General features: G+C 43.1%; 1 protein-coding gene across 2 annotated transcripts; it reads left to right on the top strand.

Moving 5' to 3' along the window:
- Positions 1–269: 269 nt before the first annotated feature.
- On the top strand, positions 270–19,529 carry LOC146199093 (uncharacterized). Of its 2 annotated transcripts, none has more exons than XR_014705042.1 (4): positions 270–545; positions 8,286–8,518; positions 12,718–15,204; positions 18,085–19,529. XR_014705042.1 is itself a non-coding variant. In XM_084594571.1 (4 exons), the coding sequence occupies exons 1-3, from the start codon at positions 746–748 to the stop codon at positions 15,182–15,184; spliced, it is 363 nt and encodes a 120-aa protein (XP_084450697.1). In that variant the 5' UTR covers positions 585–745; the 3' UTR covers positions 15,185–15,204; positions 18,085–19,529. The 2 variants fall into 2 exon arrangements, 1 of the variants encoding a protein (XP_084450697.1); XM_084594571.1 differs by lacking the exon at positions 270–545 and adding an exon at positions 585–801 and having other exon boundaries at positions 15,111–15,204.
- Positions 19,530–24,448: the final 4,919 nt, after the last annotated feature.

Here is a 24,448-nt window from a genome sequence, read left to right as displayed (position 1 = left end):
GCGATAGTTTGCTACTATTTTCTTTGGCGTTCGTTATCTTGTTTTGCCGCTTGAGCGTCCCATTCACAATTACCACCGATCGCAAATGCCGCAGTGCGGTTGCGCTGGCGAAAGAGGCTTATCAGAAAAAAGAGCGATTAGAAACCACGTAGCGCACCGACCGTTCCCGATCGGTTGCCTGCGCTGTTGAGTTGCAACCAGATGCTGATAACATGACATCGGTTGAAGCACAATATGCTAAGTATGAATGACACTCCAGTGCAAAGCAGAAAAGGAACGCCAAAGAAAATATAAGTACACTATAGCGAACCGGAAATTCGCGCCTCTGTCTGATAACGACAGGCAAGCGGCCTCAGTTGGGCCTATCGCCACGCGTTCCGCTGTTCGCGTTTCATTTGACGCCGATAGTACAACATGCATGTAAGGGAAAAAAGATGCGGCCATCGGTTGCAGGCTTCCTCTGGGACGTCGACATGTCATTCATAATAATTAGCGCATTAGTGATAAAACACTGTGCTTCAGCACATGATGGGTTTCTGCGATATGTAAGTGCGTCACCAATTTGTTACCGCAGTGATAAGCTACAGGTGCATTCCCTTACATGTTATAATGTTACAAAAAGAGCAAGAGAAATCTGCATTTGTTCAGGCATAGAAAAGTTGAGTGAAAAATACAAACATGAGGGACGACACGAATGTAGCTGACTAGTTAGTTTGCTGCTGCTTATTTTAGGAAAAAGTGGAGCATGCATGCATCAAGAACACACTGGAAGGCAACAATACTGTTATCTTACAGCAAGTGGTATGTTTTCAGAGTCTCGTTCATCTGTGCTGGCTGGCATGTCTTGCAGGCCTTGCAAATGTCAGCTTTCTTCTTTTGACTAGGATATTCTGTGTTCCTGTGCCCTACGTCACTAAGTAAAAAAAGAAAAAAAGCTAGGAAAAAAGCTTTTCTCATTACCCATTTTGGAACACGTTGCCAGTGTGGTCTATGAAATAGTGCCACTAAATTGTGGGAAATCATATGTATTATGCATGGTTTGTATGTGACATCACGGACTCTATGGTGAAGCTGAAGGCATTGTCGGTAAAAGCAGCAGGGTTCATGGGGGTCCTTGAGAACCCTTGAATTTGGATGAAGTGTTTTCAAGGGCCTTGAGAGTCCCGGAATTTTCGTTGGGCCCTTGTGTGGGGGAGTAGATGGTCACGGAAAAACACTAGTATCCTTTAAATTTTCTGTTTTCACAAGTCATCTTGTTGCAGATGACTTTACCGGAGGACCACCATGAGGCAAGAGGTGTTTTGTGTGGGTGTGTCAATGAGGGTGTGTGTTAGTGTAGGTGTAATTCGAAGCAGACAAAGTCCCATGTCTTTGCTCGACACCACGCATGACTACTGTAACACGGTAACCTACTCCAAGAGCAAGGCTTAGGTGTGAAGTGAAAGGAGACAGTGCGAATGTAGTTCAGACATGGCACCCAGTGCGCCATAAGCGTGGGGAGCCTACACAGTAGCAGCGCAAGCAGTTCACCAGCACACAGCAAGCATGCGTGCGTCGCTCTGCAAGAGCAGCGCAGGCTTCACCTAAAGCCATTCCATAAAATTTTCTTCCTACTGTAAAAAGAGCAAAATTATGTAGGCTTCAGCATTGCTAACAGCTGTGCTGCCACATAGGAAAGTTTCCTCCATGCGTGCAGCAGAGGTCGAGCACTGCTTGGCTGTAGATGGGGGCTGGACACCTTGCTCTCTAGTCTGTGCATGCATGTAGGGGAGACTTTGTTCTTGTTACTGGACAGACTCTATTCTCCTGCATATTTGTTGCCCACCTATGGATCGAGAATGTTGCAGCCACGTTGCAGTTACAGCTGGGGTATGCCAGGCTGTGTCTTTGGTCAGACATCAATAAGTATGTGGAGGCAGCAGTGAAGTAAGAAGTGAATCTTCCAAAATGCGTGGCATTTCAAAACTTATTAACATGCTCTCAAGAGCCATTTGTGCCAACAAAGCTCAACTTTGCAATAAATTTAGCCATAGTCTTGCAGCATTTTCTTCAATTATACCAAACAGACAAGGCAATGGTATTCTTTTTGGCGGAAGACCTTATCTGTGCAGTTAGAAAGCTCTTGCTGACATTTGTCAAGGCCTCAGTTCTATTTCATCTGCAGGGATAATAAGCATTTTTAAGATGGCTGTAGAGCATCCAAGAAACCGCACTTCACTAGAGAAGGTTGATATTGGCCACAGAGCAGAAAAGGTTCTGAAAAGCTGCAAGTTGAGCTCGAAGGAGGTGTTCACATTTAAGATTGAATGCAAGGAGTTTCTCTTGGCAGTAACGAGAAAAATACTAGACAAAACCCCACTGCAGTCTTCTCTAGTTTCAGGCCTTACCTCGCTAGACCAAAGGCAGATGTGCTCAAAGCCTGCAAAGAGCATAGAGGGCTTTAAAAGAGCTTTGGATGCATCGATTGCTGCAAAGAGGCTGACAGAAATGCAAAGAGACACTGCACTTTCAAAATATACAGATATTCTGCAGGATCACAAGCGAAAGCTAATGCTTTTCGACAGAACTTCACATGGTGTGGACAATTTTTACTACAATTGAACATAACTTCATGCTACAGGGAGCTCTACAGAGTTCATAAACTTGGGCAGGCAGGTGGAGCGAGGTTTCAGTGTGAATCGAAAGTTGTCATGGAAAATATGAAAGGTGTTTCTTATATATCCCAACGGATTGTGTGCGATGCTGTGGAAAGAGCTGGTGGCATAACTAACATGAACATCTCAGAAGAGTTGAAAATGTCCGTGGCTTCTGCAAGCCAGCATTACCGTGCTTTTTTGGAAGCTAAAAAGAAGCAGGAAGATGAAATTGCAAAGCAGCAGAATAAAAAGCGATGTCTATGAGAAGCTGTCGAAGATTTGAAGAAAAAAAAAGAAGAGATTGTAAGCGGCTCTTGCAGAGTTGAATGCTTCTGCAAGCTACCAATGAAATAATATGGATTGTTAGGTCAAACAATTAGAGGAAGACTGCTAAGAAAAGGCAAAGGATATTGTGAATGCCAGTGCTGAACTTTAAAAAAAAGGCCAAGCTTTCATGAAATGTTGAACTAATGTAGAGGAAATTAGCTTCCTTGGTCTTGTGAGAAGTCTCCTGTGCAATCAATGTTAGATACTTGAGATGTAAGAAACGTTTCTTTAAAAAAATTATTTGCTTTTAAGTCCTTGAAAAAAATAATCTTAGGTCCTTGGAAGTCCTTGAAAATCCTTAAATTTTGTGGCTGAAAATCAGCATGAACCCTGAAGCAGGCAGTAATAAGTGGTTAGAAAAATGGGTAGCTTTCCACCAAGCTTCTGGCTTAACACATGGCGGTGACTGTGAAATTGACGCAAACTTTTGATACTGCTTCAATGATTACGCATGGAAATGTGACATACCCTCTTTGATATATTATGTGGTCCCTATGCTCTTCCTTGCCTGCTGCTTCCACATTGTACATGACATTGGGATTGCAGCAAAGTGTTTGCCAAGTTCTGCTAATAGTTCTCGACAAGCCTTCGATACCATGCCATAGTTTACAAATGCTGTCTTGCCTTTTGTTTTTTTTTTTACCTTAGTATATGGAAGTAATTCATCAAAATAATAAACCAGTTTTTACCTTCTTCATTGTTGTTTTTATGTCTCCATGCAACCTCTTGACCGTTTCTTTGTGGTTTGGTGTTGGTGTGTTGTATATGGTAACTCCATTTGGCATCTATTTTTGAGATTAACAATTATGAGTGATTTCTCTTTTTTTGTAAATCATTGTGGATTGAGAATCATGGTTTCTTTTTTCTGGTGGGTAGTCCTCTATTGGCTGCAAGATTGAGCAGAGTCACCAGCTTGCGGCGCAGTAGCAAACTCTGCTCAAGTAGCGTGGACATGCGCTCGCGTCATCTGCTAGTCAGCAGTGTTTACGTGCGCGCACACGGCTTGGTGTCTGCCGTTCGTTTCGTGATCACGGTGCGCTTTTATTTACCTGTTTGCCTCTTATGAAATGTGAGCAGCCTATTATCCCATGCTACAATGAAAGCAATAACTATGCATATTGAGTATGTCATGCTGAATCACAACTTTATTAGTTGGTCTTCGGCGCTTGAGGTTATTTGCCGCGCAGTGTCTCGAACATTGCAATGATGTCATTAGGCACCATATCAAAGAAAATTGAACAGGCCGCTGCTCTCCATACAACTAATGCAACCACCCAGAAATCGTACATTTCTGTTTAGAATCCAACAGGTACCGTAGCACAGGCCCACCTGAGGACTGGTAGCTGTTGAGCAGACTATTTGGTGCTCTCTGTAAGCACGACCAAGATGTTCGATTATTTTCTGCTCACCATGTTAATCGTTTTTAAATATATGTAAGGAATTTATACACGTTAAACCCTTGCTGCGATGTCGGTTAGGGTGCTCGAAAATGGCATTTGGCAATATATATAGGTTCAATCTTGGCTGCTACATCCTCATTTGCACGCCACTGTAAGCCTGATGCTGTTCGGCTAAGTGGTGCTGCTCTTTCCTGCACGCACTCTGTTTCTGAGGAGTGAAGTGGTCTGTAGAACTTATTCACTTGACGTCATTACTGCTCTTGGTAACTGTTTCGTGCCTGTCTAGTCTAGGATGACTCAATTAACTGAGGACTTCCTTTCGATGGGGATTATTGAATATTTATTACAGTATGGGCTACATAGGTCTGATTAGGTCGAATGGCTGGGTCTGCTGCATAGCAGCTCAAGTGGAGATGCCGCGGAATCCGAGTCATCTGCTCCTTGTTTATAAGAGGATGAGGAGGACGGCGGCCATTCATTACCAGAACACGAATCATTCCCATTAGCTTTCTTTGGTTTGAAAATGTTGGTCTCTTCATGCTCTCTTTTAGATTCATTGGTGAAGCATCACAGTATCAAGTTCACTGACATTAGGTGCAGGAAGCACTCGCCTCATATTGAGTTCGCAAGTTCACTCCACTTGGTGCATTACACGTGTACAGTCAGCTTTCATGCTTGGCGAGAATTCCTGTATAGAGTGATCCATTCTGTAGGAATAGCTTGCAGCATTCCAGCCAGAGTTGATGCATAGTCATATTGTGGGGCAAACTCACCGGGTAGCATGGGCTATGTTTCATCAATGAAACAGGCCCTGTCTCCTTTCTTAAGCCAGGTCAGAACAAAAAGTTTGCATGTGCTTGAACTTTGAAGGTGCTGTTACTGTAGCATGTTGTACCGTAGGTAGTCGACTGTGCCCTGAAGTGTGCCTGTCATGGGAGACAGGCGCAGCGGCTTCGGCTTATATAGACGAGGGAAAATGTATGCGTAGTGTGTTGCTTGCAAAAAGTATGTTCCTGATGGCGTCTTTCCAGTGTAGCACCATGTCAGCAGAATGATACTTCACGAGGCGAAATGCACTCTGTGGAAGACTTTGAATAAAGGATAAGAAAATTGTTATCGGGCATGTGTGATGCAATGAAAATATCAGGACTTTGAGCCCGGCGCTACACAAAATGCATATTAAATGTCTCTATATTCAACAGATGGATGGTTGCGTTCTGTTTTTCTATAACCCATGCTTCTTTGCTGTGGTTTTGACCAATTGTACATTATTTGTTTTTAAATCCCACTGTAAGTAGTAAACTACTCATTCATTACAAAGGGTACGTTTATTCTGGCAGAAAACTCTCCATAAGTTTGAAAACAAACCAACACAGCATAAGTTTTTGCAAGTGTCTCTGGTTGCCTATTCACACTATCGGAGTGATGGTGGCGCCACCTCTAGGTTGATCTCGTGGCAAATAGCAGAGTCTATGCCTGTCGTTCACACTGCCTGCGCCTCTCCAGTCTTCCAAACTTTTTTAAAGTCCCTTAGCACCCTATCTAACTTTCAGTAATTCTTCAAGCATCTTTACGAGGTTATAGTATGTTAATTTGTGAGGTTCAGCCTAAAGCCATGTGAAATGTCAGTGCATGTTGAAGAACCGTAGGTGGTCGAAATTACCAGTGTTCTCTACTACGGCATCTACTAACATAGTACTAGCTCTACTACTAACGATGTCCCTCTGGGATGTGAAACCCCACGTATCGTACCATACCATACCTTTCAATACAATATACCATATCATACCATACTGTACCATATCCTCTGCTGCCTCACAGCTGACTGCTGTCCTGGTCGAAAGCTTTGAAGACTTCAGGGACTGGTGACTAAGGGTTATTTGGTTTAGTTGGATGAAAATGAATGACTAGCTGCTACACCACAATGACCAAACTTTGCTTTGGTGAGGGAGTGCTTTTCTTGTTCACCAGGTAGCCTTGCTGCTTGGTATCTAAAGAATTTGCCAAGTTGAATAAACCGCCTCACCAGAATTAAGAGGTTTGGGCCATTGTGTAACCCACAAAAGGTTGGGCATGACAGGGGGCCAGCAGTGGCCATGGCAACCAAGATGTATAGCATTGAAATATCCTTTAAATAAAGAGGACTAGCCTTGCTGGTCTGTAGAGGGGCTGCCAGGTTAGGCAGCATCACAGGCCTTTTAACTATTTTTTTTTGTAATGAGGGGAGGTGAGAATGACTAAATTAGTGTTAAAAAAAAAGGTGACATTTAGATTCTCATATCTTTCAATTGCAGTGCTATTCAAGATTGTGTTTGAAAAGTTTTGTTTGAATCTGTTTAGTACAGGGTAAATTCACATTCCTACTTTCCCCACTCTTCATCCTATGTTCCTCATTGCAAGGTAACAGTCCTTCGGACAATTCTTCTCGTAACCATCCTTCGGTTCTGCTGATTATTCCCCACCTCCCTTAATACTGCTGCTACAACTGCTACCACTGTTGCTGCTGCTAGGGTCCCTACTGCTGCCACTGCTGCTACCGCTTGTTAGTGTTAATCATCGGCCTAACTAGTATGCCCACTGCAGGCCAGAAGCCCTCTCTAGTTTTCATGCAGTTAACCCTGGACTGCTTATTTATTCTTATCATCTAATGAAACCTTCGAAGGGCAAAGGAGGTTCTAGGAGACAGCAGTGCCATACTTTCCTATGTATGGGCTGACCTGTTTTATCGAACTGCGCCTTTTAAGTTGGGAGTCAACCAAAACCTGGATTATGGCCTGGGTGCAGAACAAACCTGGCTATGTCTCGGGAAAGGAAGCGATTATGATGGCAACAACAAAACTTTTGACAGTCCTACACTTTAGTCAGCTGTGAGCTTTACAGTGCATGGCAGTTGCTGGCATCATTACTGCAAGAAGGTTTTGTGTACAGTTACAATGCATTAGTGATTTGCATTAGATGCATCATCATAAAAAAAGGCTGAGGTTTAACCCTGCTAAATGTAGTTAGGTGAAGTGAAAGCGTCGTTTTGCTTAATTTTGCTTTGGTTAGACTTAGGTTTAGACACAGGCAGACATGGTTTTAGAGCGATTAAATTGGAGAGACTATGGAGCCGAGGACGCTGTCAATTACAAGAGAGAATATGTGATGCTGTATCAGCTATCAAAGGTCAAGTGGTGGTACACCGCTGGTACCATGGCTAACCTATATAGCTGCACTGTGACCTCTGGCTTGTTGAAGGACAAGCAGCCTGCCAGGGTGACCTTGGCTGATACATGGCTTTCGCTTCAAAATGCAATTTAATTCTCTCTGTTTGTCTGCTGCATGGTGTCTCATGCCACTTCTAAGTAAGCGACCATTGTCAACAGCAGCTTTCTTGTCGAGCTGTCAATCGATTCAGTGAGAGTACGAGTGTGCCGTCTAGTACTAGCTCACAAAAGCAGTGTCATTAATCTGCCTAGCAAAAAGTTTATTTATAGATTGGATAACATTCAGGGCCCTAACCTTCTACCCATCCTTGGGTCAGCTCATTGGGTTTATTCTCTGTCCACTGCAGCAATTTTGCCCGAAACATCCAACTATGATACTGTAGGGAGTTACAGGAGCATCTTTCTGATGAGATTTGCATGGGGCTGTTGTTAGTCTGATATAAGGTGCTGTGCCAGTTGCCTTAATTTCATATTGGTGTCTTGGATCTCAATCGACAGGCATATACGACTCTTTTATTTTCCTTTCCCAGTTGTCGAAGTTACAGGGGCCTATCAGCTAATTAGTATGGTAGACCATGGTATGATGATATGGCATCATGACATACTTCATTAATAGCAAGGATTGGTGTAGAACATTACAGCAAGTATGTATTAAACGTATGTGTACTGCATATTTTTTGTGAGTAACTAAAGCTTGGTTCTCGTCTTGTTTTCAGGACAATGAAGAAACAGTGTCCTGCATTGCTGGTACTTGCGGCACACCGTAAAAAGCAGAATCTTGAGATTACCAAATTAGATCTGAGCCACAACCATGAAGTTAGTGCTGAAATATACCAGTCTTACCCAGAGTCCCGACGTTTGACCGAAGAAGAGAAGAGCTATGTCCAGCACTTGCTGGCACTTCGCATGCCTCCCAAAACTATAGTTGAGCAACTCAAAAAAAAGTATGGTAAGTGGTCAATCTCATGCTGTTACCTTTTTGTGTAACTACCCTAGACATTGAGCAACTCAACGAAAAGTATGGTAAGTGGTCAATCTCGTGCTGTTACCTTTTTGTATAACTACCCGAGACATGGAACTAAATTGCCACAATTTTTTCAATCCTGGAAATACCTTTTACTGCATTTTGAGCTTCTGAGTGCGTGCTGGGTTAAGTCCAGTATATCAAAAATTGACTTTTCAGAAGCACACGGGGCATTTCGAGCCCTTATCTCCAACTTCCAGTAATTTCTGCGTAGCATTGCTTAAAAATGCTTTACTCCACTTTAAAATGAACATGCATCCGCTTGGCTTTTTTTGACTCCCAGTGTGTAACATATGGCAGTCAATACCCTTGATGATGTTAAATAAAAGTATTTGTATTTTTATTTGTATGTGCTCGCATGGACTCCCACATTGAAACCTCTAAAAATGGGAAATGGGACTTCAAACATAAACATACTTGATAGCACAGTCTGAAAGTACCTGGAAAACAGCTTTCTACAGGTGCTACCTCCCCCCGTTCCTGCAATACCAGCATATATACCAATATATATTGGTACCAATAGCAATATATTTAAAAACATTTTCATTGCCTGGTCCAAGGACAATTTATTTCTTAAAAAATACACCATTTTAGCATAGCGCTAGATGCTAGCTACTACTGTGTTACATTTGCTTTGGTGCAGTAGCTGCACGTGTGTGTTGCAGCCACAGTGCTAGCATAGTTGGAAGAAAGTGTAAGCGGACTTTACTGTGTGATGAAGAGCTCATTTAAACATTTTGGTCAGATTGGCGTGCTTCCATTTGGTCTAAAATGTGCTTATGCCATGTAGTAGATTTCGGTAGAGCAAAGTGTGGCTGTCACTCAGTGTGATGTGATTGTACTGCCATTCTTCAAGGGGGTGGAGACATAATGTTTCCTTTTGTAATTTTGCTTTGGAACTGTGTGTTTGGCATTAACAAACTTCAACCAGCCGACGGAATTCATCAGCACTCAATAAATGACTTGTAATTGATCAGTTTTTTTTTCTGCTGTTACAGTTTAAGATTGCCAAACAAAGGTTGTGACATTACATGTGAGCAAGTGATCATGTGATGCATACAGAAGTTGAAATATAGTCACTGCTTTGTAGTTTTCATTCATGCAAACTCTTGTGTTGAGCAGCTCCAGGAGTCAAAATGAAAATGACCGGGGAAAGAGCTATTATTTTGCAGCATCTCTACACCTTGAGTGACCTTGACTCACTTTTGACGTTACAATCATCTATCAGCAAGCTGATACTGAAACCTAATAGCGCAGTAGAGGAAATTAAAAATTGTTTAGTTGATGTTGTCAAATTTCACAGAGTGATCTATGCTTGCTAATGTCTTGCACATAAGTCAAAGCACCAATATACTACAAAAAATTTGTGTCTACCCATTCAAAGTGCACTTTCAGTGTGTGCGTATTGTGTGTCAGTGACATTTAATGACGTAAAAGAAGTTATGCATGACCAAATGCTTGTGCAGTGTTTATATTGTGAGAGGAATTGAATCTACAGTCAAACCTACTTATAACAACATTGAAGTGCCATGGAAATATCATTGCTATAACCAGGTATGGTTGAAAAAACAAAGAAAACATTATAAACTACACATTTAATGAGGATGACGTAGCTTACACTTTTTATTTCGTAGCGGGAAGAAACCAGTAGTCCGTAAGCATTGTCTGCTTCACAGCAATCTAACCGACATTTTTCTGCAGGGAATCCAACTGCTGAACATAGTGCAGTGGAAGGTTCTTAGCAAAAGCAAAGTCTTGCAGGGAGTAGATCATTCTCAAAGCCTTCTGGTGAAACATAAACTGCAAAGGTTCTGGTTCGTCATCGTCGTCGCTACTGTCACCGTCCTCCGTGCCAGTGACTGCTGCGATGATAACCTCGTCTGTCAGATCTTCATCTGTCGCGACTGTATCGTCGGCATGTAAAAATTCATGTCCCGACGCATCACCATCACTACCACTCACTGTGAACCAAAATCTCAGAATGGACTGCTCCACCGTGCAGAGGCAGAGAGGACGCGAGTTTCCTAGGTCACGGGTGGTCTCGTGAAGGCACACTCAAAGCTCTCCCTTGGAACAGGCGTATCTAGCAGCGCATTACGCATTCTCTCCGCGTGAGAAAGCGCTCTGTCCTCCCCTGCGTTTCCGTGGCATGCAAGCTTCCCCGGCCCACCCGACCAACACATTGGCTCGATGCGCTGTCGTGACGCTGGGGCTAAGTCGACCCGGCCTTCACTTGGTAGCGTGCAGAGACTCCGGGTTCATGAAGGATTGAATCTTCAAAGTTGGTAAAATATGTACAAGCAGGTTTAATGCCACTTTGAGAAAACTTATTTACAAGATTATTTACAAGAAAAAGAAGGGTACATCAGCAAAATGGCAAGCGTTAAGAGTTCATAGCGAGAAGCGACTGGATGAGCCGTTTACCCAGGGCTCAGAGCGACATTTCGTGCTCTGCAGCGTCCTTAAAACCCCCTATGTCCAGCCCCTCTCTGAAGATGCTGACCAACCAAACCCAGGGCACGCCCCTCAGATATCGGCATCCAATCGAACACATCACTGCACTGATGGTCTGAAGCACTGACTGGCCCGGCATTGTTTCGTTGGGCCTGGTCACTTGTTGGCGGGAAAAGCTTGGGAACGGCGAGGAGGTACATTTCTATTCTTCAGCCAAGAATCGATAGGCTGGTTCCGGCAAGTGGATTTACTTCTCAGAAACCCAAGTGCACGTGCGCGCCGCATACGGCTCCCAGCATTGTCCCTTTCCAACAATTGCAAATCTTTCCTGCATTCCCAGGAAATCCTCTAATGGCCGTAATCACCTTGCTCCTTTCTTGTCCTGTACGTCAGCGGACGTGTCACTCTGTCGTCTCCTTTGGACAGTAGGCATTCCTCACTGGACGATAGCACTTCTCGACGGGAAGGGTGAACAATTGAACGAAAGCACTTCCGGCTATTTCCTGCAGGGGGACATTTCTTTGTGTTTTTCTAGACGTTCTCTTGACAGGGTCAATTTGGCATTTGCAGGGTGTCCACAAAGCAAAACAGGCTTACAAAACAGGATTCCTGGAAACAGGCTCACTTAGAGCCATTGTACCAACAGCACATATCCACAGCACTTATCCATGCCCACAGGCGAACAATAGAGCGCGCAAGTGCGGATGATGCACGGTCGTAACAGCGCTCTGTCCCGATTTTTTTTCCCCCCTTTTCTTTTGTCGCTGCATTGGTGTTGTCGGCATCTCCGCGTATGCGCACGCTTTTGTGGTCGCTGTGTTTCTGTTTTTGTTGACTTTCAGTGACCATATTTGATTGTTATAACTGATAATGTAAATAATATATGACACCATTGCAATAAGCAGTTTATTTTACCATATACAATATAGAAAACTTGAAGGTGCAGCGACTGCCCATTGCTATATCCGATATATTATTAAAACCGGTATTGTTATAAGTGGGTTTGACTTTATATTTGAGAATAACATGGGGCATAAATAAATTGGCATTCTTTCTTTGGGCTGGATGAAAAATGTGAAATCATGCATGCAATTAATTCTGCTGTGTATACACACACAGTCCATGAACTCATGCTGTTGCTTTGAGGTGCTGGCAAAGGCTCAGAACATGGTGAGATTGGCATTGCTGCTTTATTGCACATATTTTATGCGATAGCACAGGGAGTCTCCCTAGGCACTTTTCCAGTTGTGGTGTCACTCCCACTTATGGTCAGGCTTGGTACGTTGTGCACAACAATGAGGGCTTGTATATGTGGCATGGTGCAACATATGGCTAAGCATAACAAGTGATGCATGGTTATGACATACATGATATAACTTATGACTAGTTTCATGGTGATTAATTGGTAGTTGACAGGTATGTATAGAAGCCATGCAGCAGATTAGTGCAAGTCATGACTCGCAGTCAGGTATGGTACCAGACCGGAAGTGGCACCCCATAAACTGAAAATGACATCATTAGGACGTGCCCTTAAAGCACTTAAACAGGATTGTTGTGGCATCGCAGATTGGGCTAGGCATTTTTAGGCATCCACTTGTTTTTTGTAACAACTGATATTGCTTCCTTTTGTGTCTATTGAGTAGTTTCACACTGTACTTATTTGCTTGCAGGGAAGAAGGTGATGACAAAGGACATTCATAACTTGAAACAGGACAGAGCTGGCTCAGTTGAAGCTTGTCCTTTGGAAAAAGCAGTCCAGAAATGCAGAGACAAGTTCGATGCAAAGATTATCCGTGTTGTCGGTGAAGGCCAGGAGCTGCAGGTGCTTCTATTGCAAACTCCATACATGCAGAAAGTTCTTGCATCATTCCCCGAAGTGCTGCTACTTGATTCAACGCACCAGAAAAATCACTTATGCATGCCTCTTTTTGTCTTCGTCGTTCAGGACGGCAGTGGCAACAATCAAGTTGTTGCCTATGCTTTTGTATCTTCAGAGGAGGACTATCTTCCAACTAAGCTTTTAGAAGTATTTGCTGAAGAAAACCCCTGCACAGCAAGAACAAAGGTGGTATTTGTGGACATAGACTTCCCAGAGGTGGCTGCTATCAAGTGCATATTTAAAGGCTCTCCAGCAGTCCAACTTAGTGCATCTCAGGTTATGAAAGCTTTTCGGGCCACTGCAGGTCAGCTCTCGAAAACGGAGAAAGAGCGCGAGCGCCTTTTGTCTGGTTTTAGTGACATGCTGTATGCTCCCACAGCCAGCCAGTTTAATGAAGCAAAGTTGAAGTTCACCAGGTTTGCAAGTGAAGCTGCATTGAGGCATTTTGAAAGTAACTGGGCAAATATTGAAAGCATGTGGGCGCAGCACCTTTGCAACCTCCAGTTCATGGGTGGAAATGGTGTAACAAAACGTATGGAGTCACACAACTCAATGGTAAGAAATGTTTTGAAATCTTGCATCAAGTTTGATGAAGCATTGTACAAACTTCTGATCATGGCAGATGGCCTACGAAAGCAAATGCAAGAAAAGCTCACACAGCTAACAACCTTTGAGTTCTACTCCTATACTGCAACCGAAGTGGAACGCCTGTGTACCAAAGTGCTCACTCCATATGCCTGTGGCATAATTGGCAAACAAGTTGAAAGGGCAAAGACTGCCAGCTTTGAAGTTACGCCGATTTCAACTAAGGAGTATACTGTTTCATGTACAGGTGAGGGAAAGTACAGGATCTCACTGGAACAACAGCGATGCAGTTGTGCAGCCTCTTCAAAGATGGGCTTACTGTGCTGGCACTTCCTTGCAGTTTGCATGAAGCACAACATTCAACTGAGCCTAGAGAAAGCTGTAGGCCAGCGGTGGTTTAAGTCCTTCCAGACAACCTTACTTGCTTCTTGTGAAGAGCCTGTTGTAGCGTGTGAAAGTGACACTGAACAAAGCATGCAAGATCTGCCCACTTCAACTGCTCTTGAAAAGCTTGAAATTGACGCTGAGCAAAATATGCACGATTTGCCTACTTCGATTGCTTTTGAGTGTGTGATTGAAGAAACTGTTAAAGAAACCATGCAGGGTATCTCAACTTCAGCTGAATTGTGCGACATTTTCACTGAAGAAACTGTTCAGGATCCATCAACTTCAACTCCTGACATCACAGCAATGAGCAGAGATGAACGATACATTTATGTGATGCAGTCTCTAAAATCGCTTGCAGAGTATCTAGCTGACTGCCAGCCTGACGTGCTCAGCAGCTGGTTATCGCTTCTTGAAAACATCAAATCATCATGGCAAAATGCTGATAATGCAATGGGAGAAAAGTCCGATATAAGTGACCTCAATTGCAACAATTCACCAAAGTCCAGTTTAAACACACCATTGTATGTCTCACTGCTCCGCTCAAGTCCGCAGAGAAAAGAAACAAAGAACGAGGAAACTGATGAACATCTTGCACAGTCAGGTTCCAGTGCATTGACTGTTAAAAATAACGGGGTGCGCTGCCTAATTGCACTGCCTGCAGTACACTCTCGAAATCCTTCAGAACATGTTTACCTGCCGCTAAAAAGGAAACGAGATTCATTGTAACGCAATCTGGTGTCCTTGAAGCAAATCACTTGAAAATTAAAAAACCAATTCTAGCCTTCCTGGCCGGGTTTCCCAAGTTTCGGAATGGTGTTTCGGACATTTCCGCACCTCCCCACCGACTAGAACACACCCACTGTATTGACAATAATCTGGATGTTTCAAAGTTGATCTCTCACAGTTGAGTGATGTGCAGTATTCCTGTGCTACTGAAGTACTTTTCCGTTCGAGTAGAAATATTGAATTATGAAGTACAGCACTACAGTGATCGCGCTTGATGGTTACATCATTGAGGAGCGCTTTAACCAAGTGTGTTCCGTGCAGAGGAAGTTCATTAGTTTCTTCTACTGTGATAAGAGTTGCCTGCAGATGGTCTATGCACAAGTTTTCGTGACATCACTCTACCCAACCAGCACTTCAGGGTGCAACAGTGCTATATTCTGGCACAAAATTGCCACAGAGACCCCCCTCCCTCCCACTTCACTGCAGTTTTCATCGTGCTACTATGTGACATGGAGGGCTTATGCTGGATCTGCACAGAAGACACTGTCAACTACAGCTGACAGACTGCATGAGAAAGAAGGTAATGGCCTGCTTCAAATACATTTAATGCTCCCCATCAATCCTTACTATAAAGCCCACAGAAAAGGTGTATAAGGTTCCTGCTTTAGTACCATCCACCTCTCTAACCGCATTGCTCTAAAAGGGCTCCATGTTTTTTTTACCACCTTCAAAACACTAAACTGATGGCAAGGGCTAAAAGTAACTAGCCTCAATCTAAACTTCTAAATTTCCCAGAGGGAGTAGAGTGGTTGTAGTCTTGGCACTCGGAGAGTGAAATGAAATATTGGAAGAAAAAAAATTACTGCGAAGGGAAGGTAAATTTCAGCTCCAGAGTACTTTTCCCCACGACATTTGAGAATTTTTCACAAAAGGACTTGCAACTTACAAAAGCAGTGTTATTAATCTGTCTAGCAAAAAAGTTTTATAAAAAGTTGCGAATACCTAAGCGCAACTGGACTTCACTCCTTCTTTTAACTTTCTATCTCCTGCATCCCATTCCCCCTTTCTCAACTTATGCCTTGTGGAAAACTTTTCGAAAAAAAAAAAAGTTTTATAGGCTAAATAATTTATTTCAGAGGCCTAACCCACCCATCATTGAGGGAGAACTCATTGGGTTTACTCTGTCAGCACTGCCGCAATTTTGCCTGAAACATCCAATTTAGAGTATTTTCATGACTATAATAAAATTGCACGTGAATGACTATAGTTACGTTGTGGGCACAAAGTCAACAGAGACAGATAACTTGATGTCTACAGTCTTGGCCAGAATTCTGAAGTTTTTAGGCTACGCATTTTGCTCTCAATGCATACGGTAGGACACTTGTGGGACCACTGAAGGCCAGAAAGTCTTGGGAAAGGTGAGGATAAGGGCACCCCTCAGTATGTACAGATTTGGAGTGACTGAAAAGCAAGCCATGTGGCCTGAAAACTTCCCACCAAGACTGCAGAAAGACAAAGCACTTGGAAAGCAGCAGATGTCAGGACGCGAAGCATCCAAAAGCAGCGCACAGGCAATATTGTGACTTGCTATTGCCATTGGTGGATCAGATGTGAGTGAAAGTAGGTGCAAAAGTGTACCGCATTCAACTGTTACTCTTGGCAAAATCACGTAGTCTGGATGTTGTTTTTTAGTAAATGCTTTTTTGCCGCAATTTGGAAAAGCTTTTCTGTACCCGTTCAGGAAATCAGATAATTCAAACTAGGAGCGCGGTCTCGGTTGACACCCATGTAAGCTTATGGTGTAGGAAACTCGTTAATTTCAACACGGCGGGCTCGCTCTTGTTCGGACAGGCGGTTGCGCCGAAGTATGGCCTGCACAACCAGTGATCACTGAGACTTTTCCAGTGGTGCTCGCGAACTTCGTGCGTGCTAGGTAGGCACGACAACGATCAGAAGTTCTCCTTTTCTGAAGTATAGCTGAGTTGTATGTTTCAGTTTCGCTTTCTTTAAAGTTACGTCGGCTGCGATCGGGCACGCGCAGCACCGGCCAGTCGTGTTGATTCTGACATTGCATGGTGTTTATGCCCTCGCGTGCATCCATGTGCCGCGCCCGATACACTGCAACTGCACGCTGGTGACGTGCTGTTTCACTGCACTGCGTGCTTCACTGCAACGCTTCTCCGCGTGGATAGTGTGATGAAGCATCCTTAAAACGCAAAGGGGCACGACTGCTACTGCGTCCCACTGCGAAGAGGGTAGCAGACACCATTGCGATTTTGGAGCACTTCAACGTTCTGGACAGTGTGCTCCATGCAGAACACATGACAAAACAGGAATAAACCGTCATTCTGACTTCGGTTTCATCTCGAATTCAGTCATCTGCCACACAGGCGTCCATAGCCTACATAAAATTGCTATAGTGCACACAGTTTTCGTAATTTTTTCAGGCACATTTGGCAATTCAAACATTTCTTCTGGCCATTTGAAGGCTAAATCAACATTATATGTAACTTTATGCAGCTCAGGGACCCAACAACTACCATGCTGCCTTGACAGTATTCAATGAAAATAATGAGTGTGGCATTAACTCAGATGCATAGGTTTTATTGAAGCTACAGTTGAGGACACTTAAGTTTTAACTATACTAACAGTAAAATAACTTTTGTTGCAAATACCAGCAGCCGCTTTTGCCTGCAGCTGTGCTGCCAATGGCAGTGCTACTAACAGCCTAGGCGCAGATAAGAAAGTGTGGTTGAACCATGCAAGAAACAGACTAGTTGCAAGAGAGAAGTTACAGCGAAAATAACACCATTTATTGTACTTAGGGCTACTCACTAAGTGTAGTATCGACCGCAGACAACACCGTTTGAATACTTGGAATGCCTTGAAGCTTATCACCAGAGGGCACAACCGTAGGCTATGGGCCACTTCTTGGGAAGTTAAATTGTCAATTTGTGTTTAAACCGCGAGTTCTGCCCTAGAAATTGTTGTATTAAGGGAAGATCTGCAAGAATATTTTCTCTGGCAGTAGACTGCCGCTTTAACCTTTTCTCTTTTTCTTCCTTTTATTATTATATATTACATTTGCAGATCAGTTGATGTCAGCACTTCTGTTATTTAATCTGTTACACTGCTTTTCCTTTACTTTCCTGTAGATGAACCAACTAGCTCAGATTGCTACTGTCACTCTGACATCGATCATGGTATGCTTTGCAGCATACTGTGTAGGGTCTTAGATCTTTTCATGAAGCACTTACCGACATTGCAGAAAGTTTATTCACGTAGCTCCCAAAGTATGCATTGCCCTTTCCATACCTTTTTGAGGCTCAAAGTCGTGATATAGATATTGTGCATAAAGTTTTCAGTGCTGTAACGTCACTACTGACACATTGTAGGTTATATCTTAGTGTGACTACTAGCCTCTGTTAACTGTTATTGACCCCGTTTTCTTTTGTTTCAGACTGACCAGAAAATGAACTTGCCTAAACAGGAAGTTGGTGACTCTCCTTCAAGGACACTGACTACTCCGTCCATGCTTTTTACAAAGCATTCATTCAAAACTGGACATGCAGCATCAACGTGGGTATTCTGCGTCTTGAACATAAGGAATAATTGGGAAATCTTTACTTGGCAAATTGACAAAGAAGCAGTTTTCAGTCTGTTTTATCGACGTGCATCTTCATTCCCTTGCAGCCGCTCTCACTTTCAATCACTATACAATGTGCCATTTGGAAGCAAGTGCCATGTGCATTGTTAGGCATTTATAAAAGAAATAAATTGTTATAGTAACATTGTGATTACAGAGGATCTTTTTTAGGCCACTACAGCACGCCTCGAAATCTGGCATTTGCTTACAGCATGGGAATGGAATCCGAATTTTTTACAGTAGTTGAGGCTTCCCTTTTTTATCTTCAGACATTTCATTTAGACGCAATAGGAGTGAGATTAAGCAGCTTTACCACACATACAATCCTGTACAAAAGTGTTTCATAAACTGGGATTTTGTTGGCCCTAGTGACAAGCAAAAATGTCCTGACATCACACGGTATGTGGGCACTTTTGTATTTCACCTTCATCTGAAATATGGCTCCATTGGCCAAGGTCAGTCCTGTGACCTTGGGATCACCAGTTGAATGCAAAAATCAATTTCATATAACAAAAAGTGTACTATCTGCTTGAGCACCAATGGGAATTGTCATTTTCAGGGGCATTATCATCTACTAGAGCTTCATATAGGCCCATATGTGTTTCATAGCTGAAAAATGCCTCCTACTCAATCTCACTTTTTACGTAACAGAAGACATAGCTTATCTGCAATCCCTTCTTTGCTTTCTTATTTTTAGGATTCTTTTATTATGCTGCTTTGTTGTGTTATTGTAATGCTTTTGTGTGCATGCTGTGCTATGTCTCGGTTCCTGATCATCTGGTAGCATGGCAGTCAAGGTGCCCCAGTGCACACATGCAAAATTAAAGCTCTTGCACCAAATATTCATGGAATGCTAGAATTTCGTCTGTTCATTTCATATTTTTGATGAACGTGGGAGACCACAAGATTTGAGTGGGTGTTAACTGCATCCTTATGTTGACAGTTTTCAGCTTACATTTTGAGGTTCCGCATATCATGTCCTGTACTCAATTTTTCTTGCATTTTATATCCATAGGTTTGGCCTCACTAAGTGTTACCATTGGTTCTCATGGGCATCCTGGACCACATTTATTGCTTTGAGGTGGAGTGGATCGGAAATGGTACTAGGCATCAAACTGAGTCTTACAATGCTTTAGCTCTATCCAAGGCAATATAGTTCTGTGGCTCATGCATGTTATGTCTTGAATCTTGTTTGCAGATACTGTTCATTTTTATCACTGTACATGACATGACAATCACTGGAAATTAAAGTTGTTTATTGTTTTGACAAACTTTTGGCACAGTGTTTATTATTACTTTCATCATACTATGACATTATACCTTGCTTCCATTTGTGTATCTTGATTGCGTCATGAAGTTCACCATGCAAGAATGTTGTTGGGTATGCTATTGTGTGAGGTTTCACTGTGACTGGACCCCCACTGCTTGGTCAAGTGAGCTGTTACTATATTTGTTATACCCTGCATAGCAGGCACTCCTATACCGTATGTCAACAATAAAAAATTTCTAGGTGTGACCTTTGATAGGTCTCTTTCATGGTCACCACACGTTCAACAACTTAAGACCAAACTCTCTTCATACGTATCTATATTCCGTATGCTCTCAACGACCAGAAGAGGCTGCTCTACCGATTCCTTATTACGGCTTTATGGAGCACTTTGTAAAGGTCTTCTGCGTTATAGCCTCCCTGTTCTTCAAGGCCTCTCGCAGTCAAGCATTGAACTACTTGAAGCCATGCAGGCCAAAGCTTTGAGAGTGTGCCTTGGTCTTCCAAAAAACACTTCCACAGTGGGCACTCTGGCGGAGAGCAGACGTCTATCTGTAACCGTGCTGATACCGCAGGAGCTGCTTCGCGCCCAGCTGTGCTTTGCACGTGACCCTACCCACCCGTTTTCAGAGCAAAGTATGACATCACTCTCCAATCTACTGCCTGCGCGATATCAACACGCAGTACCGTCATCTTTCCCACCATGGAGGTTTGCTTCATGGCAAATTTGGACAACTATACCTGGCATCAAAAGAAAAGCCCACACCCCAGGACCCGCACTTAAATACTTCGCCCTTGAGCACATCTGTGCACGCTACAGTCATCATTGCCACATCTATACTGATGGCTCTGTCACAGCTATTTCTTCATCCATCGGCGTGTGGATGCCATCAATGCACACCACAATCTCGGCAACACTCAGTCATCGCACTTCAGCTGTGGCTACTGAGTTAACAGCTCTGAGAGAAGCAATTATATATATTCTACAACAACGCCCTGCAGCATGGGTTATCTTCAGCGATTGTCGCGCTGCACTACAATTGCTTAAATCATCAAGAATTCAGGAAGAGCTCGTCATTGATATAAATAAGCTACACACAGAGGCCTATGACCTGAGTCACAGCATTGTGCTACAGTGGTTACCTGCTCACTGCGGCATCGCGGGCAACGACCTTGCAGACGCCGCTGCAAAAGAACTAAAAGATTCCACAAGGACAATTTCAATACCATTCTCACGAAGAGATGCAGCAAGACTTGTAGCAACTGAATCATGGCGATTGCAATGCTCTCTGTGGTGTGACCCGAACCATCAATATCGACCTCTACACCGAATAGATCCTACTTGCGTCTTTCGAATTCCCCACAATTTGAACAGGTGGCATCGAAACTGTCTACACAGAATCCGCTTGAATGTGTCATACACAAACTACTTTCTACATAAAATAGGCATAGCAAGCAGGCCTCTGTGCTCTACATGTGATGTGTGTGAAAATTTGGAACATTTGGTAACCTCCTGTCAACGGTTTACTGCACATCGCAGGACACTGCGCAATAATTTAAGCTTACCTAAAGAAACAACCTTGCACCTTGAACATGTCCTGGGTCCTTGGTGCGACGGATCGTCTGCTGCGTGAGCTACCAAGGCCTTACTAACTTTTCTGAAGGACACAGGGTTGATTAATACCCTTTAAAACTCATCTGTGTGTGATTATGTGCGTGTGAAAGTTAACTTTTCTTAAGGACACAGGGTTGATCAATACCCTTTAAAACTCATCTGTGTGTGCTTATGTGCGTGTAAAAGTGTGCGACACCAATTCTCGTTTTTTTCTCATTTATTTCCCCTTCCCCTCCCACACTCTGTCACCCTTATCCCTCAACCCTCATCAGGAGTAGCATGCTAGGCTTACCACCAGGCAGACATCTCCTGTTGCCATTAAAATATATATATCTCTCTCTCTCTCCTGCATAGCAGTATCTTGAAGGACAATGTGTATATATTATTTATTTTATTCTCTAAACCTACATTATAGATGGGAGGGTTAAGGGCACAAAATGTATGCTGAAATTTTTCAGAAAAAGATACACAGAAAGAAAATGATGGCATTTAGCCAATATGTAGGGTACATTGCAAAATACTCAGTAGATTAGATGGAACAAATAGGCGCATATTAAGTAAAAGGCGTTCGCACTGGCATGTGGGAAAAAATCAAAATGGTTGAATGCAGCATACTGAATTCCAGGTGCAAGCAAGAAAAAAACAAATTGAAAAGGTGTTAAAATAACTGAATTGTGCAAGTGATAGTTCTGCAAGCAAGATCATCTTGCTTGCGCAAACCAAGTAAGTCTTTCAAAGCGGCCTCGCAGTACCAGCGAGAAAGCGAATGCGCATGCGCGGAATAAGTCACATGCAGAAGGCGCAGACGCAGGTAAGTAGGGGAGCGCTTCGGTCTGCCCGATAGGTTACGCGGAGCCCGCTCAGAGCCCGCTGTTCGCTGTAAAATACCTTGATAATACGAAAGTAGCGACTTTCTGTGAACTTTGCCACCGCTCCGCGCCCCCCTCGCAGATTCTCCTCTCTCAACTATCCCATCGGTGCTCTTCTCAACGGTGATTGGCTCCGCGGGCCGTCGCCGAAAAAAGCGCGCGAAACGTTCGCTCTTTTTGTTTTCATTTTTAGCCGACGCCATTTTTTAGGCAGCCGCCGCACTATAGCACGGCCGGTATAGTTTGTAGGAGCACGGCCGGTCTCGAGGGAGAGAGCGCTTCTCTTCTCTTACGGCCTCTCCAATGGGGTCTGTTTCTACCGCCCGCCGCGCCTCGGTGGGGTCGCCACCGCCCCACTGCTGCTCCTCCGCTACAGCCGTTCACGCGCAAGGGAAACGCGCGCTCGCTTTTAGCTTCGCCCGCTTCAGTTGCAACCGGCAGGTACTGACATTTCGCCCCTTATGGTTTATACAAAGTCCGTCATCAACATCGAACATTTATCGTGTACGAGGAATAAAATACAGTCAACAATCCGCTCACGCGCGCGCTCCTTCGTCATCGTCAGTGTGGCCTTGCACGGTCGAATGAAGCTTCGGGAACACTTCAACATTTTTTACCCCTAAGTTTTGTACAAAACTAAATTTACCAGGCTATGCAATGTGCCTTTGAATGTTTTAAGCAGGTGTAGCGCGACCTGACGTGAGTGCATGGTGAACTGTTGGGTGGAGATTCTGTCAACCGCTACCGTTTTCGTTTAGATCAGAAGAGGCACAGGCAAAAATTAATGGCGCGTCTCAGATTCAGAGTAAAGAACAAAAATTTACTCATATGGTAAAAATTTCACTTGTCTAGTGGAGTGGGCTGTTTTAGCTTCGTTCAAAACATATCAGTCAGTTGAACGACCGAAGATGTTTATGTAGTCTCGCGACTACTTTTAATCAAGGAAATCGGCATAAACAGTTAAGCAGAATCGAAAAGAGCGGCAAACAATAAAAAAATTGTCCTTTAAAGGTACACATTGCACTATATGTTCATCAATTCATCAAAACGCGACCTGCGTCTAGAAAATTCAGTCTCAAAATCTTCCTGCACGGCTTGTGCACATAAGGAGTTGGCCTCTCGGTCTTCTCTGTCACTTTCCTGGGATAATTAATTGAGAAGAAGAACTCTGAGAAATGTTTCAAATATCAAAGAAGCGGACCTAATAACATAGCTGTTGTCAATTCCTTTCGGGCAACTCAGTGTTGAATTCTGAAATGCTGACTGAATCAGGATCTTAAGTACTTCGAGAACATTTGTGTGTATAGTAGGTGCACGGCAGCTTTTTCAAAAAAAAAAAAAAAATTCTCCAATAGGGCAACAAGCTCTGGTTTCGGATAATGCAGTCCACTAGAATATTGTCCTCGTAGAAGAGCGTACTACACGGGGCTGCTTCTTTCGCTAGTTTCAAGAAGAATAGAGCAAGCGTCACATCCGAAGTTGATTAATCAACTAAACGATATATCCAGCGGCGTAAGGTAAACCGGAATATGTGACAGTGGGAAATGGGATGGTAGGAGATGCCATCACTTCCTTCAGTGCCTTGATTTTGCTCTCAGATGAAACGTCTGTCTTGACAATGTAGTCATGTGCCGCTAGCTGTTACGGCCCTCACATCTAGCATATGTCATTTCCTTCCTCACATTAACCTTACTTTCCCGCCTCAATAGGTCGCTATATAGGGCTTGAAATGAGTCTTCAGTGAGAGTGTTTTTCTTTAACGCTTTAAAGTTTCTTGCATACTTTTGATATAGCAGGTGAACTCATTTGTAAGTCATTGCATCGAGTATCACCTTCATCATTTACTGGCCTCTTTTTACCACTTCGAGCACAAGTGGTGTCATGAATATCAAACCATGTTTTAGTGCTTTCATAACAAGCTTAATATCATGTAAAAATTTCATTAAAACAATGTTTATTTGCAAAATTAAAATAACGTGTATAATACCACACATTGGCTAATATATGAATTGTAATAACATTTAAAACTCAACCTTACAACGTTTACTTTGACTGTTATACTAATTCTTTTATATCATGCAAGCATTTTGCAATTTACGTTACATTTTTATGAAATTATTTTCATCTTTGGTGTTACATGAATGGTTTCGCATCTAGCGCTGTAAGACGGTTTTGCTGTAGCAGACGAGTTGCTGTCATGTTAGCCTTGAAGAAGCTTCGATGTGATCACTTCTCATTCAGTATTTTTTTTTGTTCCTATTCTTGTACAGGCTTGGGAAAAATACGGACTAAAATGGACAAAAGTAGCTACCATGCCGCAATGTATGCCATGCTTGTCGAACGTTTGCTGAACGACGGTGTTTTTTATATCCGTTCACGTCTGTAGTACGTTGACGACATGCCGCTGCATCATCTACGTTCTGTGTT

Source organism: Amblyomma maculatum, chromosome 2 (assembly GCF_055883805.1).
Source record: "Amblyomma maculatum isolate TAMU_Amacu chromosome 2, ASM5588380v1, whole genome shotgun sequence".
Taxonomy (NCBI): domain Eukaryota; kingdom Metazoa; phylum Arthropoda; class Arachnida; order Ixodida; family Ixodidae; genus Amblyomma; species Amblyomma maculatum.
This window is presented reverse-complemented; position numbering and strand designations above follow the sequence as displayed.

What these genes read in the sequence shown, in the direction of transcription:
- LOC146199093 (XM_084594571.1), top strand. Translation starts at nt 746, where the DNA reads ATGCATGCATCAAGAACACACTGGAAGGCAACAATACTGTTATCTTAC. An exon ending in CTGTTATCTTACAGCAAGTG is followed by an intron (nt 802 to 8,285) that starts GTATGTTTTCAG and finishes TCTTGTTTTCAG; the next exon opens with GACAATGAAGAAACAGTGTC. An exon ending in GCAACTCAAAAAAAAGTATG is followed by an intron (nt 8,519 to 15,110) that starts GTAAGTGGTCAA and finishes ACTTCACTGCAG; the next exon opens with TTTTCATCGTGCTACTATGT.